Raw genomic sequence first — 16351 nt, 5'->3', positions numbered from 1 at the left:
TTAAAAAAAAAATAATCAGCTCAAAACATGTAACTTCCTAAAATTAGTTTGTTCAAACTCCATTAAACACTTATGTCTAACTTAAATTTCGAGAAAATGGCCAAACAAATCCTGAACTTTCGAATTTAAGCCAAAAAAACTTAAATTTGTATTTAAGCCAAAAAAATACCCCAATTTTCAAATAATGGTCAATAATAAGCGTGCCCCTGTTGGAGAGAGGTCTCTCTAGACCAGGATTGCAAAGTTTCCAATCCAGCGGCAATATTCCAATACCATGCGTGTTGGCGTATTGCGTACCATGATTGATCTACAGCACAAGTCTTCAATTACCGATCTTGAAGGGCCATATTAAGATTCATGGCGATTACAACAAGAAATTGAAAATTAAATCTGTATAAGTAATACTATCATATATTCTCTGTAGAGGTTCTAGAACTTAGGATTATGTATTTATTCATATACTTTATAGTCTCTCTTTTTAATTCAAATCAAGTAGAATAATTGTTACACCTTAAAAGAACATATGGATTAACAAATTATAACTCAACGAGAACTCAACTCCGAGAAGACAATGCTCATGGACATTGTACCATCTTCAGATTGAGAATAACTGTCTGTGAAAGCAGGAGCCTTAGGTGATGGAATAGTGATGGTCTCACTGCCAAGCCAAACCATTACAGAGCTCATGGTTGGTCTCTTTGTTGCATCCTCTTGAACACACAACAAACCAGTCTGGATCAACTTAATGATCTGGACACTTGGATTTTCTACCAATAAAGGATCAATTATAACCTCAGGCTTTCCTTCAGACCACCTCTTCCATGCCTGAACCAAAAGAAAAGTTATATTCTTACTTTCTACATTAGATTGAAGATACGTGACGACTGATATGTGAAGAAACTTACAAAAGCTGCAATTCCTTCTCCTTCAAAGCTATTATTTCTTTGACCACTTATCATTTCTAGAAGCACCACACCGAAGCTATATACATCAGATTTAGCTGAGATTTGCCCATGATTCAGGTATTCCGGAGCCATATATCCACTGCATATATACAATTATAATAACGTTAATTGTTGGTGTGCGTATTTATTTGTCTTCAAAATTGATTGATATGCTTTTACCGAGTTCCAGCTATTCGTTTTGTTTCAGCTCGAGTCTCATCGGTGTCAAACAACCTCGCTGTCCCAAAATCTGCAACCTTAGGGTTCATTTCTGCATCTAAAAGGATGTTGCTTGCCTTCAAGTCTCGGTGAATAATCTTCAGCTGAGAATCTTCATGGAGATAAACAAGACCTCGAGCAATTCCTTCTATAATTTTAAACCTCACTTCCCATGTAAGAAGCGAACGCTTCTGCTCATCTGCAGATTTGAAAGAAACATTATTATTGCTTTTATTTTTAGAAACTAAACGAAACTGTCCTATCCAAAACCTTGTCTACAATCCAATAAATAAATATATTTTGTTTTAAAAATATATTACAGTTTTATAATATATCATTTTTTCTTTTTATAAATAATTTACTATTTTACTATTAGATAAGTATTTTCCAAAATTTATAGTTTTGCTGTATTTTATATTAAAGATTATATAAATTATAAATTAATATATAAAGTTTTTTAAAAATTTTGGCTCTTGTAAACGATAAATCTCTATTAGAATGTTTCATATAAATCTGGTCTTTCCAAATCTTACCGAAGATAAATCGGTCAAGGCTTGAGTGGGGTACAAACTCGTAGACAAGAATCTCTTCATCTCCTTCGTTACAGAAACCAAGAAGCTTAACTAGATTCTTATGCTGGAGTCTTGTCAAGAGTGAAACCTCATTCTTAAACTCTATACCTCCTTCTGAACCTCTGGATAATCTCTTTACGGCTATCTCTTTCCCGTTAAGTAGTTTCCCCTGAAACCCGATACGTTCTCAAGATTTGTTACTCATCCAAGACCAAGCAAGATATCAATAATATAACTAGAAAAAAATGGTATTACTACCTTATAGACGGTACCAAATCCACCTTGCCCAAGCTTATTTTCAGGCGAAAAGTTAGCGGTTGCTGATAAGATCATACCAAGATCATACCGTAACATAAATTGACCATCTGAATCAGCGTATTCTGCACCACCAACTAAAACGAACAAAAATAAGTCATCAGAAAGGTCGACTGAAGCAATAAACAAGGTGGACTTACCATTTTTTCCGTTGTTAAATTTTCTCCTCCAAGCATTGACTTTGTAGAAACCAAGAAATACCAAAACGTTAATAAAAGTAAGAACCCCAATTATCGTGATGATTACCCATAGCATGCTTCTTCCTGGAAATTTTAAACCCTTGTTAGTCTGCGAATCCTCTTTATTATATTTACAACATATGTCTTACCTTTCTTATCTGGTATAGAGCTCCCGTTTTCCTGAGGCGGAGGTCGAGGAAGTGCCGGAACTCTTGTAACATTCAGAAAAGCACCATGGAAAGTATATAGATCCCATCTGAAAAAACAGCTTGGAAAAGTAGCCATGCCCCCTGTTTTTCCCAGAAACTGTTCTCTAAAGTATTTCAAACAAGCTTCCAAACATTGCTTGCAGCCTTGAGAAGTTATGTCGGGTGTGCACTGCATCAGCATGTAAACATTCGGAAACGCTGTGAACTCGGCGTATGAGGCACTATAGTACTTCTGTGCCGAGGAAGCATTAGCTTTTGTGGCAGCCTCGAGGGTCTTATTAACCGTGTATTCCCATTGTAGCATGAAAAGGGTCATGTTTATCAATGGCCCGATATGATCTGGACTTGGCCCTATTTTAGGAGGACTAGTCTGGACGTTCCCAAAAGAGCGGTTTGAGGAACGTACGAGACAAGAAACAAGCTCTTCTTCGTCACTGCCCCAAACGAACGAGTCCATGATGTTTGAACAATCCTTTTGTGTTTCCTGTGCCAATTTTTCCACACAATTGGAACAAGCGTTTGGCTTGAAGCCTCTTGCGCAGAGGCCAAGAACGTAAACCTTGTTGGGATATTGGCCGAGTGAAGCGTTGTAGACTCCGCCGTTAGTGAGGACTTTATTAGAAAGAGTTGAGAAGAGATTTATTCTATTCTGGGAGTAGCTGCTGTTGCCAACTAAGCTTCCAAAACACTCGGCGCCATTAACAACTTCGAGGGTTTGAAGGACAAAAAGAAGAGAAGAAGCAATCAAAGCTGAGAATTTGCCCATATCTTTTTTTAATGTAAGATAGCAAGTGTTTTATTTTCTTGTACTTCTTCGAGTACTAACATTGTTACATTTATAGAGCTCTTTCTTTACTGAGATAACTACTAAGAGTTAAAAACAATTGGTTTAGAATTTAGTAATTAGATTTTAGAATTAAATATTTAGGAATCGAGGTTAGAATAAAATTTAATGTTTGAAGTACTTAATCATTTTATCATGGGCAATTCTCTTAGAGAACCAGTTTTTGTCACGAAAATAGTTTTCAAGGAGAAAAATGACCAATAGAATTTTTTTTTAAAAAATTTTAATATTCTTTTTTAAAATTTGAAATTTTATCCTCAAAACCTACCGTTTAACTCTACACCCTAAACCATAATATATGTTTTTATGCTTTAATAAAACTTATTTCCGTCATTTTTCTCTTCGAAAACTATTTTTGTGAAAATAAATTAAAAAAAAGCTTTCCTCGAAAATTTAATCCATCATTAGTAAATACCATTTTAGAGATTTTTTTCCCTAAAATACTATTTTACCACAAAATGTGATATTTTGGAGATTTACCCTTACTGATAGGGAAAGAATGTGTTGATTATTAAACAAAACGGATATATCTTATATGGACACCATAAACTGAAATTTGTTCGTGATGCCAAATAATATCTGATATTTTTTTTAAATAGTTTTTTTGTCTAAATGTGTAAGATACAATCGCTTAAAAAATATTAAAATTTGTGTTCTGTATTTTATTCACAGTTTGATGACGTTTTTAAAACAGGTGCGTACGTTTTGGTCAAGTTCTTCTGGTATGTCAATTACCAAATTGCTGGATTTTGTGTGGTATTCTTTCCACCGTAAAGAAAACGTTCATGTTCTTTTTTCTGTATTCACCGTAAAGAAGACGGTCATGTTCTTTTTTTTTTCTCTATCCACCGTAAACAAAACGTTCATGTTATTAGTTTTTCTGTTAAAAATAATTATTGAAATGAATTTGAATGGATATTTTATTTAGGAGGTATAGGTTCATTTACGTGCATTATGGATAACGTTTACTATGTTGGGAAATTAGAATGTATAACCATAAAAAAATATAATTGAACATATTATGTATAACCATAAAAAAATTATAATTGAACATATGAACTATATGGTTAGGGTATGCAATATATTTTTATGTACTATATTATCTATGTTTCCCTAAACAATTTCAAAATTGATTCATTTTTAATCAGTTTTTTTTCTCATTTCTTCTTTTTCCTTCCTATTTAATTTGATGTATATTTTCTTTACCAACATAATTTAACCAAATAATAATATTAGAATAAATCATACATATTTTTTACATCGGAAGCATATCTTGGGTTATGGTATACATGGCGGTAAAAAAAACAGCTTTCATGTCGGCTGTTTGTCGTCTATCATTACAGCGGATTTCTTATGCTTTGTCTCTCTCTAAATCTTTCGGAAGTCGGTGGCGGTCCATTCCGAAAGTGTCACCTTGTTTAGTTTGATTTCCTCTTTTTGTTGACACCGGAAAGTGGCTTACAAGCCTCAGTCAACTGCTTCTCGGTTCTCGATAGGCAGTGAACGTATTTCCGGTTTGATCGTTCTGTGTTGCTTTGTGTCAACATTCGGTTGATATGGACATCCCAATTCCGCTGGTGTTTCGCTTGTCCATTTACAGGATAACCCTAAGGTGAAACAAAAAAAAACATTAACCGTAAATTGAATTGTTTATATGAATCCTTCAAACACAATAATTTTATAGTTTACAAGTTGTAACTTAATTAGTTGTTTAAAACTTTCATAGTATTTTCTGCTTTTTATTATATATTTATTTTATTGTATTTGCGTTTGATATTTGACGAATTAACATATGCATGAAATAACATATTTTAAGAATATTTTGTATTTAACTAATAGATTATTAATTGAATATTCTTATGTCTTTCTATTTAAAATTGAAAGTAATTAAATAATTGATTAATTATCTAGTAAATTTAGTTACACATATGATAATTATATATATTCATTTATGTTAACATTTAAACATTTGTTATTAGTTATACATATGATAAATAAACTACTGAATATTAAAAGAAAGCATTGATATATGTTTTTATTATGTTAGATTTGAAGGTAAATTTTAAAACATAAGTTTATATGTAATTTAATTCAAATATATACAAATTAAAAATGGTCTTTACAAAAATAGAAATTTTTTGAGTTTTATTATTAGGGTAATAAACGGTAACCCATTTAAAGTTTGACACACAAGCATATGTCGGTATTTTTTTTTATACGGGTCAAAATTTAGTTTTTATAAAAAGTTTATTAAATATGTCGTTTGAAACTGTTGTTATTTGTTTTATAATTTTATAATACTGTTATTCATGTGCTTTTTTCAAAATTATTGATATAATCATTAAATTTTTTATACATAATTTATTTTATCATCAGTTTTTAATGAAAAATAATGTATTCTTGTTACATTTGTGACAAAACATTCTTGATTTATAATAATCAAATAGAATAACATATTAAAAAATGCCCAAATTTTGTTTGTATAGACTTATATGTTCCCTAATCATACACTAAATTCTTTACTTTATGCATTATTCTTTGCATTATTAAATCAATACAAACATCCAATGTCCATTAAAAATATAGCAAATCACGATAAAAAAAACGGGATATCTTCTCCTATTATATATGTATATATATATAAAGAATCATATATAAGCTACATATTTTTTTTATCTCTCCAAATTTTAAAATATGTTTATTTGTTAAATTAATTATTTTTTACTAAATTTTTAAATTAAAATATTTTTATAATGAAATATTTCTGTTTTAAATTTTGAAGTTCTAGAATAGTGCTTAATTGATTTAATGATAAATTTTCTATATTCATAATCTGATTTTCCGTGATTTCCTTAATGCATGAAGCTCATTATTCATAAGTTTTACACTGTATTTACTATATAAGAAAACAAACTTTCCCCTTTCGCCTTAGCTTAATTTTATTTTCAAAGAGTTGTTGTATAACATTGGTCTAAGTGTATTTGATTTATTTTATATTACTTTTATTGATGTGAACTTATCCCCTATATATTATTTGAGAAGCATTGCAACATTTTTTTGTAGCCACATGTCATCAATAGAATGATTCTTAGAATCCTTAGATAAATAGGTTGGTTCATCTAAATATATAATAAGTTTTTTATTAAACCACAATAAATACATTATTAAATGTGCTTCGTTATTTCTTTAAATAAGATTACGGAATTGCCTAATGTGGCTAAAGTATATATGACAATTAATGATTTTGAATAATAAAGATTTGATAAAAATAAGTGTGTATTATAATTATATTTGTTTAATTTTAAGCTATTAAAATAAATTAAACAATCATAGTAACTATATAATAAAAATTTAAAAAATTATTTATATATTATATTTTGAATTTTTGAAAGCGAGTATAAATTACTAAAACTGTTAAAAGTTTCACATTCAAATTTTGTGATCTATGATTTAAAATTTTTGTTATGACATGATAAAAATAATTAAAAAATAATATAAGTTGAAAGTCTCATTTAATAAATATCAAAAATAAAAGATATATAAATATATGTATCATTTTAAATTAAACTATATGCCATATAAAAATATATAAATATCTTAATTTTGAAATTTTTTTTGAACATTTTTTTGATAAAAAATTTGAAAAAATATTGACAACTTAATTTTTTAAAATATTATAAATTACTTAAACCATTAATCCCATAGTGAAAATTTTGTTATCACTAATTTAGACTTTTTGGTATAACAGATACAAATGATAAAAAAAAATATGAGCAAAAAGCATCATCTAATAAATATTAATATTAAAATTTACCATATATATGTTACTATCATTTAAATTTAATTATGTATCATATCAAATATAAATATTTTTTTATTTATAAAATTTATTTATATGTTCGCACCAATTTAATTATATAAGTAGTAGATAATGATTTTTTAATTATTTAATATATATTTATTATTTCATAATATGTTATAAACATATAATATATAAAATAATTTATATATATATAATATTTATCCCGCGCAAGACGCGGGTCTTAACCTAGTAAGGTAATTAAAAGGTTAAAACTTTGAGCTATCACTGAGAGAGTTGGATTGGCCTCATGGTGTCTCTCGGCGGACTTGAACACGAGATCGACATTATCCCATGTTATGGATTGGTCGATCCCGTGTGTCGTGGAGTAATAATCTCATGAGTTGGATTCTAGGACATTGAGTTGGGAACATGATCAATGTATATATATTTTCTTACATTGATTATCTCATGAGTTGGATTCTACGAAACATAACGATAAGAAGAAAAAAATGATCCACATGTTAGTACTTGTTGATACGTGAAACTTCACGAAGCCGGCTGATCATGATCAACCACTGCATTGTTGCAAAACAACGACTAAAAATCCCTTTTCAGCTTCTGCCATTGCAATCTTTTCTCTGTAGAGGTTTCTAGAACTTAGGATTGTATCTATTTATACTTTTGCTACTCTTTCTCAGTTCAATACAATTAGAACTTCAGGTACTACGTTAAAAAAGACATATAAATTAACAATTTGCAACTCAACGACAACTCAACTCCGTCAAGACATTGCTCATTGACGTAGTACCATCTTCAGATTGGGAACGACTCGCTGTGAAAGCAGGAGCCTTAGGTAAAGGAATGGTGATGGTCTCACTGCCAAGCCAAACTATTACAGTGCTCATGGTTGGTCTCTTTGTTGGGTTTTGTTGAGCACACAACAGACCAGTCTGGATCAGCTTAATGATCTCGCTACTCGGTTTCTTTACCAATAAAGGATCAATTATGATCTCAGGCTTTCCTTCAACCCATCTCTTCCATGACTGAACCAAAGAAAATATATATTCTTATTTTAGGATACCAGAGGAAGGACCAAGAAGACTAATATGAGAAGAAACTTACAAAAGCTACAATTCCTTCTCCCACAAAGCTATTATTTCTTCGACCACTTATCATCTCTAGAAGCACCACACCGAAGCTATATACATCACATTTAGCTGAGATTTGCCCATGATTCAGGTATTCAGGAGCCATATATCCACTGCATATATGCAACTATAATAACGTTAATTGATGGTGAGCGTATTTATTAGTCTTCAAAATTGATTGATATGCTTTTACCGGGTTCCAGCTATTCGTTGAGTTTCAGCTCGAGTCTCATCGGTGTCAAACAGTCTCGCTGTCCCAAAATCTGCAACCTTAGGGTTCATCTCTGCATCTAAAAGGATGTTGCTTGCCTTCAAGTCTCGGTGAATAATCTTCAGCTGAGAATCTTCATGGAGATAAACAAGACCTCGAGCAATTCCTTCTATAATTTTAAACCTCACTTCCCATGTAAGAAGCTGACGCTTCTCTTCATCTACAGATTTTTTTTTAAACATTTTTATTGCTAAGAGTTTCTAAAAACTATCAAAAGTGCAGCTGTCTTTCAAAGTCTTACCGAAGATAAAGCGGTCAAGACTTGAGTTAGGGACAAACTCGTAGACAAGAATCTCCTCATCTCCTTCATTACAGAAACCAAGAAGCTTAACCAGATTCTTATGCTGGAGTCTTGTCAAGAGTGAAACCTCATTCTTAAACTCCACACCTCCTTCTGAACCTCTGGTTAATCTCTTCACAGCTATCTCTTTCCCGTTTAGCAATATCCCCTGAAATTAGTGTCTCAAGATTTGTTACTCATCCAAGACCAAGATCCCTCACTAGTATTATTAGAAAAGTTGTTATCAATACCTTATAAACCGTACCAAATCCACCTTGGCCAAGCTTATTTTCAGGCGAAAAGTCAGCCGTTGCCAATATGATCATACTAAGATCAAACCTTAACATAAAATGGCCATCCGAATCTGAGTATTCTAAAGTGCAACCTAAAACGAAAAGAAATAATTAAGTCTCAGTACTCTCTACAATATAAGGTTGACTGAAGCAAGAAATAAAGGTGCACTTACCATTTATTCCGTTATTTAATTTTCTCCTCCGGTCTTTTGCTTTGTAGAAACCAATAGATATCAAAAGATTAATGAAAGTAAAAACCACAATTACCGTGATAATTCCCCTATGCATGTTTCTTCCTGAAAATTTCAACCCTTTAGTCTTATAGATCCTCTATATCATTAGAAATTCTATAAATTAGTATTTTCGAATTAATAAAAAATTAAAAATTAAAATTTTCTCCAATTCTTAGATTAGAATAAAATATGACACAATTCGATAATTAGATAAGATAATAAAATATAAAAAAATATTTTTATAAATATATGATCCCAATATTTACACAAACTAATAATTAATGTGTATAATATTTATATAATTATTAACAAAACATTGTGAAGTTTGTTTATATTCATAGTGGAGTCAACTTTAAATTTTTAGAACATTTTAAAATATTTTTATGTTATTAAATGCATATAAATATAAATACATATTTTATACACCAAATAATTGAATAAAACAATTTGAAATTTGTTTATGTAAAATTTAATCAATATAGTATACTGTAAAATCAATTTTTCATAAAAATATATTTGAAAATATATAAATCTAAAAAAAAATCGTACATTAATAACTATATAAATTAACAAAACAGCATAATTCTAACATTATTAATTTATAGAATTTTTTTTTGACGAAATGTTTTCAAATTTTTAATCTATAGAATTCTTACTTTACTTACAAAACTTTGACAAAGCTCAAACTCATTTGCTTTACCTTTCTTTTCTGGTACAGAGCTTCCCTTTTTCGGAGCCTGAAGTAGAGGAAGTGCAGGAACTCTTGTAACATGACCAAAAGCACCATAGAAAGAATATAGATCCCATCTGAATAAACAGCTCGGAAAACTAGCCATGCCCCCTGTTTTTCCGCGAAACTGTTCTCTAAAGTATTTCACACTATCTTCTAAACATTGTTTGCAATCTTGAGAAGTTATGTCGGGTGTGCATTGCATCATCATGTAAACATCTGAAAACTCTGTGAGCTGGGCGTGTACAGCACTATAGTACTTGTGCATCGAGGAAGTATCAGCTTTTGTGGCAGCCTCGAGGGTCTTATTAACCGTGTATTCCCACTGTTGCATGAAAAGGGTCATGTTTACAGATTGAGCGAAATGATTTGGACTTGGCCCTATTACAGGAGGATCAAGCTCGAGGTTCCCAAAAGAGTGGTTTGAGGAACGTACAAGACAAGAAACGCGGTCTCCATCGTCACTGTCCCATATGAACGACTTCATGATGCTTCCACAACCCGTTTGTGTTTCCAGAGTTAATTTTTCAACACAGCTGATACAAGGTTTTGGCTCGTAGCCTCTTGCGCAGAGGCCAAGAACGTAAACCTTGTTAGGATATTGGCCGAGAGAAGAGTTGTAGACTCCGCCGTTAGTGACAACATTATTAGCAAGAGTAGAGAAGAGATTGTCGCGATTCCGAGAGTAGCTGCTGTTGCTGTTGGAGCTTCCGTAACATTTGGCACCATTAACAACTTCGAGGACAGTGAGAAGAGACGAAGCGAGGATGATCATCAAAGCAGGGAAACTCCCCATGTCTTAATTTATGTGTAAAACAGCAAATGTTTTTATTAGAACTTTCTTATATTTATATAGGGATCTTTCTTTATTCCATGGTAGGGATGAGAAAACGTGTATTGTTTGATTTTCAAAGATGAAAGAAAGTGTTTTTATTAAAACAGAATGGATATGTATTATATGGACACCAAAACTTCTAGTGTTTCATGTATATAAAAAATCGAAACAATCGAAACTTACTATCTGATATTTTTGTTTTAAATATAGTCTGTCTTTGTCTTAATGTGCAAATTGACGGAAGGCTTAACTAAATATTAAAAAATTATGTTATGTATTTTATTCACTGTTTGACGTATTCAAAACGGATGCGTATTATTCTAATGTGTTTTTGTCTTTGAAAAGTACTATTCTGATATGTTGGAATTTAATTCTACGTTTTGGTCAACTTTTTTTATGTCAATTGCAAATTGCTGGATTTGTGTGGTAGTCTTTCTCGATCTTTTCTTTATCCACCGTAAAGAAAACGTTCATGCTTTAATTTTCTGCAAAAAGTAATTCTAATAATGATTTTGGTTGTATATATATTTAGGAGGTGTGATTTGTTTACTAATAAAAATGTTTATGAATAGCCCAAAATTATTAAAATATCATAGTAGAAATACTCAAACTCTACCAAATAGAGCATTTAGAGTGAACTTTTTAAACCACGAAAACATCTCTACTCTTCAGAAAACATCTCTACTTAATTGTTTGAATCGAAATTAATGTACTCCCTAAGGCTTACAGCAGATACTCAACTTTACCCCCTGAAAAATAAATAATACTATATATTATATATTTTTTTTTGTTCACCATACTATATATTATATACTATAATTAAATTCTTGTACATAAACCATAAGTCTTAAATCCTTATTTGTGAAACATAAACCCTATGCTCTACACTTTTCCCATAAACAACATATAACGTTGAAATTTCACTAAAATAAAACATATTATGTAATATATTGATCAAAAAGCAATCAATTTATAAATAAGAAAATTGCAATGTACAACCATAAAAATTATAGTTCAACATATCAACCACATGGTTATAATATACAGTGTATTTTTAAGTAATACTAGATTTTGACCCGTGCAACCGCACGGGTGTTTGTTTTCACTTTTCTATACATAAATTATTGTTTTAGAATATAAGTGGTATATATTTTTAATGTTAATCATATACTTAAATATTTATTTAACTATTTCAATAATTTTATAATTTACATATTATAATTAATTAATTATTTAAGTCTTATGTATTTGTCACTTCTTATTATATATTTATCTTATTGTATTTGCATTTAGTTATTAAGAAAATTAATATATTCATGACAAAATATATTAAAAAATATTTTATATTTAATTTATGCTAAATTCTGACCCGTATTTCAAAAATGGATTTCTTTTTACCAATATTTTTATGCTTATTCATTTTAGATAATTTATTATTGTATATTTTAAATAAATAGTTTATATTTATGAAAATAAAATTTATAAATTTATCAATTGAATATAATTTTATCATATTTATTTTAGTAAAATAATTATATTTTACCATGATTATGGCTATAAAAGTAGATAAAATAGGATATAATTTATTTATTTTCATTTCTAAACGATAACTTAAAATACATTAAATTATTGTGTAAATATTTTTACACAGCTTTATTAGAATTTTTAAAATATAATATATGAATATATATTATATTTAAAATGAAAATATATTATGATTAAAGTAGTTACAAAGATTTTATATTATTAACTTTAAAGAAATACATGTTAATCTTTATACAAGTATTATATAGTTTGATAATGTTAACCCATCTTACTAATATATTAGATTTTATTTTTGAACATAAATATTTTATAATTACGAAAATAAAATATATAAATATATAAATTTAATAAAATTTTATTATATTTAGCTCAATATAATAATTATATTTTAATATGATTGATTATGATTATATAATAAATAAAATATTATAGATTTTTTATTTTCCATTTTATATAACTGAATATATTAATGTATAATAATATTTTAAACTAATTTCGAAATTAGTAAAAATATTTAAATATAATTTTGAAAATATAGATCTTGTAAAAATCTTTTTAAACAGATTTGTTAGATTTTAAAATAAATATATTTATATTTAAAATGAAAAGATATCAAAAGATATTATGATTAAAATATTTTAAAAATTTTATTTATTATTAGTCTGAATTAAAATTTAATATGAATTTCTATGAATAGGTCCATTAGGTCCATTTTCAAAAGAATCACACATGAATCAAGGTTATGACTTCTGTTTTAATATATAAGATTACTATATCTACCCCTAATTAATCTTGTCTTTGATTTATTTTCGATTTTTTCTTCTCTTCTTCTCTCATTTTATTTTGACCTATATTTTCTTTACCAATAGAACTTAGTCAATTAATAATATCTGACTAAAACATAAAGTTTTTTACATACACTGTCTTTTAATTTTTTAAATGGATATAAATTTCTTTTAGAATATATAAATTGTTATTAACAAGAATATTTTATTTCATTCTACATTATTTTTATAAATAATACATATTAAAAAAAATTCTCTCTCTACATTTGAGTTTTCTTGTATTTTGTAATCACATAAACGGTTCTATTTGCAAAGAAGAAATAGAATAGTATTATATAGTGAACGAGAAAACGCTCATTTCATACCCAACATATCGCGATATGTTCAATTCATACCCAATTTATATGGCCGTGCCAAAACATATCTGAACTTATATGGTCTTGCCAAAACATATCCGACTTATAATTTTTTGGCGAAATCATACTTCAGTCGCCACATCAGCTGCCATATCATCCACTTTTGCTTGCGTGGATGTTACGTCAGCTAATTTTGCTGACGAGAATGCCATGTGTATAATTTTTTTTGAAAAAACTAAATACTGTTTTTATAAAAATAAATTTATAGAAAATGTAAAATTTTATATTTTTTTTATTATTTAGTAAAATTAACAAAAACTAATTAATTAATTAAATTTTAGTCTTATATAATTTATGTATAATTTGGACATATGACAATATTTTGAACACAATTTTTTTGGGGGTCCAGTATATTACCTATTTATGTCAGTTGTCTATGATTTGGTTTAGGTAAAAAGTTATTCTTAATTTATTAAATTAATTTTTTCATGTGTATTTTAATGGAAAATTATGAATTTGTAATGGATTAAATTCTCATTTTTTTTTGGTGATAATATTAAGAAAATTTTGTTTATATTAGATTCCTGTTCTGCTGCTTCGGTTTGGAATCAATTTGATGATTTCATCTCGTCACCCGCCTCCAAATACTTAACTTATAGCTCAAGTTCTCGTTGAAGTTTCTATTAAAACATAGCTCTTTGCAAAAGTATAATAAATTTTGTTGATACAAATAAATCAAAGAATGAATGAATTCATCTATACATAACAATGTTAATTATCTCTGTTAAAAAAACTAGAAAAGTTTGCTTGCAAATTCATTAGCCTTAACCTGCGAGAGATTTGATCTCTTCGCAAGATCTCTCAGTTCCGACAAGCTTCTCCCTAGCTTCAACGCAACTTTTGTCTCAAACACTTGTCCATTTTCTCTCTTCTCCGTGGACTTTACCGTTTCTTCTAACAGAGAGAAGAACCCGCCTGAGTTTCTGTACATCTCAAACACCATCCCCACTTGACCACCATGCTCTAAAGTGTTAGCAACCGCAGCCAAAGAAGCACAAGTCATCGCCACAATTCCAGCTAAACCGGAATCTTGACCGATAAAAACAGAGCTCACTGCAGAAATTCCGGTTAAAACCGGTCCAAAAATAGCCAAGAACCGGTTAAGCTTCAGCATCACGTTACCTAATTTCTCATACTCTTCTGCGTCTCTGCTCTTAACCACACGAGCTACCTCTCTCATCTCCATCTCAAGCTCTTGACTCCACCCTTTAGCTAAACCGGTTCTCTGTTTGTTTTCAGGCCACCAACTCGCCGGTTTAAACTCTTCCGGAAACTTCTCGAGCATTGTTCCGATTAGAGGAAGAGGGTAAGCTTTGTCTAGAGCCAACACTCTCTGTATCGCTTCCTTCACATCTTCTTCGTTGATCTCCTCGTTTTCTCTCAGAAAACTTTCGAGTTCGGTTCTCAGCTTCTTGAACAACCTCGCCGCGTTCCTCTGTTCTTCAGCGAGCTGAGACGGTTGAATCTTGCTCATCAAGGCACCTATACTTGCAGAAGTTAACAACACAGTTGAAGCTATCTTCACAGCTGTTATAGAATCTCCGCCGTGAACGTTAACGGAAGCTATTCCTGCCATCAAAGCGGCGGTGAGAGTGATCATGTTGACGGAACTGAGCAGTAGAGAGTTCCAGTTGTTGCGCTGGTCTCCGATGTTCTTGTGCATCTCAATCCTGTCCATGACTTCTTCAAGAACCGCGACGAGGCGTGCCCTTTGGATTGGATCAGAGTCTCTCCTCTGTTTCAACGGAAGAGGAAGACTTTCTAACCCAAAGCTCTCTTCTTTAACCCAAAAAGTCTGCTTCTTTATCGGTATTTTTGGAACCATGACGTTGAATTTAGGTAACTTGGGGATGGAGACTGCAGCTTTAGGTATTGAGCTTGAAGAAGACGAGGAAAGAACTAATCTTGAAACCTGTAATGAAGCCATTGATGTATACAAGAATGTTTTGTTCTTTCGCTCAGTTGGAAACCGGTTCTTGAATGGTTTGGTTACGTTTCTTTGTATCTCGCTTTAGTTTTGTAATGAAGAAGATGAGGATGGTAGAGATATGATGCTAGGTTTGTATATATAGGGTTTTGTTGATAGGCAGAAAAACATTTTAAAAATAAGAGGGAATTGAATTGACCAAAGAGGGAATGAGAATTGAATTTTGACCAAAGACCAAGGCGCTGATAGTTTCTCCTGTGGCGGTTTGTTTGGTCTAAACCGGAAGCCTCCCTATTTTACCCGCCATCCTTGTAGAACGAGTCTTTAAAACTCTTAAACCGAAGTTAACCGGATTGGTTGAGATGTAGTTTGGCAGAGTAGTTTCATTTCTTTGACATTAGGGTCTAGTTTGATCGACTGAGAGACGATGATGTTGTTTTCGATTAAAAGTCTATTAATTTTGAACCAGAACCAGTTTGGTAATCCGATTATATATGAGAATCCTTGTGATTTCATTAGCTCGTTGACTTTTTTTTTTCTTTTTTATGAATTTAGGTTTTTGGGTTCTTGTTATGTATTTAGCTCGTTGACTTTCTTTCTATGTAAGCTATATGTATTTGCTATGAGTTTGGTGTTAATATGTCTGTAATTTCCAGGCCATTACTTGTGAAGTATTGTCCGGTGTTAGTGATATTGTTTAGCAGAAACTCTCTAGAATACAATAGATTCAGGTGAAAAATGGTTCTTTTCAAACGGAGGGCATTACCACATAAAATCTGATTATTAAACAGGCCTTCCGGGTCA

General features: G+C 30.4%; 3 protein-coding genes across 7 annotated transcripts; all 3 read right to left on the bottom strand.

Moving 5' to 3' along the window:
• Nucleotides 1-326: 326 nt before the first annotated feature.
• Nucleotides 327-6401, bottom strand: LOC103858661 (cysteine-rich receptor-like protein kinase 40). 2 transcript variants are annotated; one of them, XM_033286149.1, is made up of 7 exons: nt 2379-6401; nt 2191-2313; nt 1994-2115; nt 1697-1904; nt 1125-1362; nt 906-1044; nt 327-825 (listed from the first exon to the last, which is right to left on the bottom strand). In XM_033286149.1, the coding sequence occupies exons 1-7, from the start codon at nt 3202-3204 to the stop codon at nt 544-546; spliced, it is 1938 nt and encodes a 645-aa protein (XP_033142040.1). In that variant the 5' UTR covers nt 3205-6401; the 3' UTR covers nt 327-543. The 2 variants fall into 2 exon arrangements, with proteins under 2 accessions (XP_033142040.1, XP_009134308.2); XM_009136060.3 differs by having other exon boundaries at nt 1994-2127; nt 2379-6394.
• A 1122-nt stretch (nt 6402-7523) lies between these two features.
• On the bottom strand, nt 7524-11749 carry LOC103858659 (putative cysteine-rich receptor-like protein kinase 39). 4 transcript variants are annotated; one of them, XM_009136058.3, is made up of 8 exons: nt 10476-11738; nt 10010-10364; nt 9250-9372; nt 9035-9168; nt 8745-8952; nt 8426-8663; nt 8207-8345; nt 7524-8127 (listed from the first exon to the last, which is right to left on the bottom strand). In XM_009136058.3, exons 1-8 carry the CDS (start codon nt 10833-10835, stop codon nt 7846-7848), a joined length of 1839 nt encoding a protein of 612 aa, XP_009134306.1. In that variant the 5' UTR covers nt 10836-11738; the 3' UTR covers nt 7524-7845. The 4 variants fall into 4 exon arrangements, 3 of the variants coding, with proteins under 3 accessions (XP_009134306.1, XP_009134305.1, XP_009134304.1); XM_009136057.3 differs by having other exon boundaries at nt 9250-9288; nt 10010-11741; XM_009136056.3 differs by having other exon boundaries at nt 10010-10835.
• Nucleotides 11750-13171: 1422 nt separating this feature from the next.
• LOC103858658 (probable F-box protein At4g22030) lies at nt 13172-16276 on the bottom strand. The gene has a single exon (XM_009136054.3). The coding sequence runs from the start codon at nt 15545-15547 to the stop codon at nt 14354-14356; it is 1194 nt and encodes a 397-aa protein (XP_009134302.2). The 5' UTR covers nt 15548-16276; the 3' UTR covers nt 13172-14353.
• Nucleotides 16277-16351: the final 75 nt, after the last annotated feature.

The sequence above is a fragment of the Brassica rapa genome, chromosome A03 (genome assembly GCF_000309985.2).
Source record: "Brassica rapa cultivar Chiifu-401-42 chromosome A03, CAAS_Brap_v3.01, whole genome shotgun sequence".
NCBI classification, from domain to species: domain Eukaryota; kingdom Viridiplantae; phylum Streptophyta; class Magnoliopsida; order Brassicales; family Brassicaceae; genus Brassica; species Brassica rapa.
Note: the sequence above shows the minus strand (reverse complement) of the source record. Positions and strands in the feature narration are given on the sequence as shown.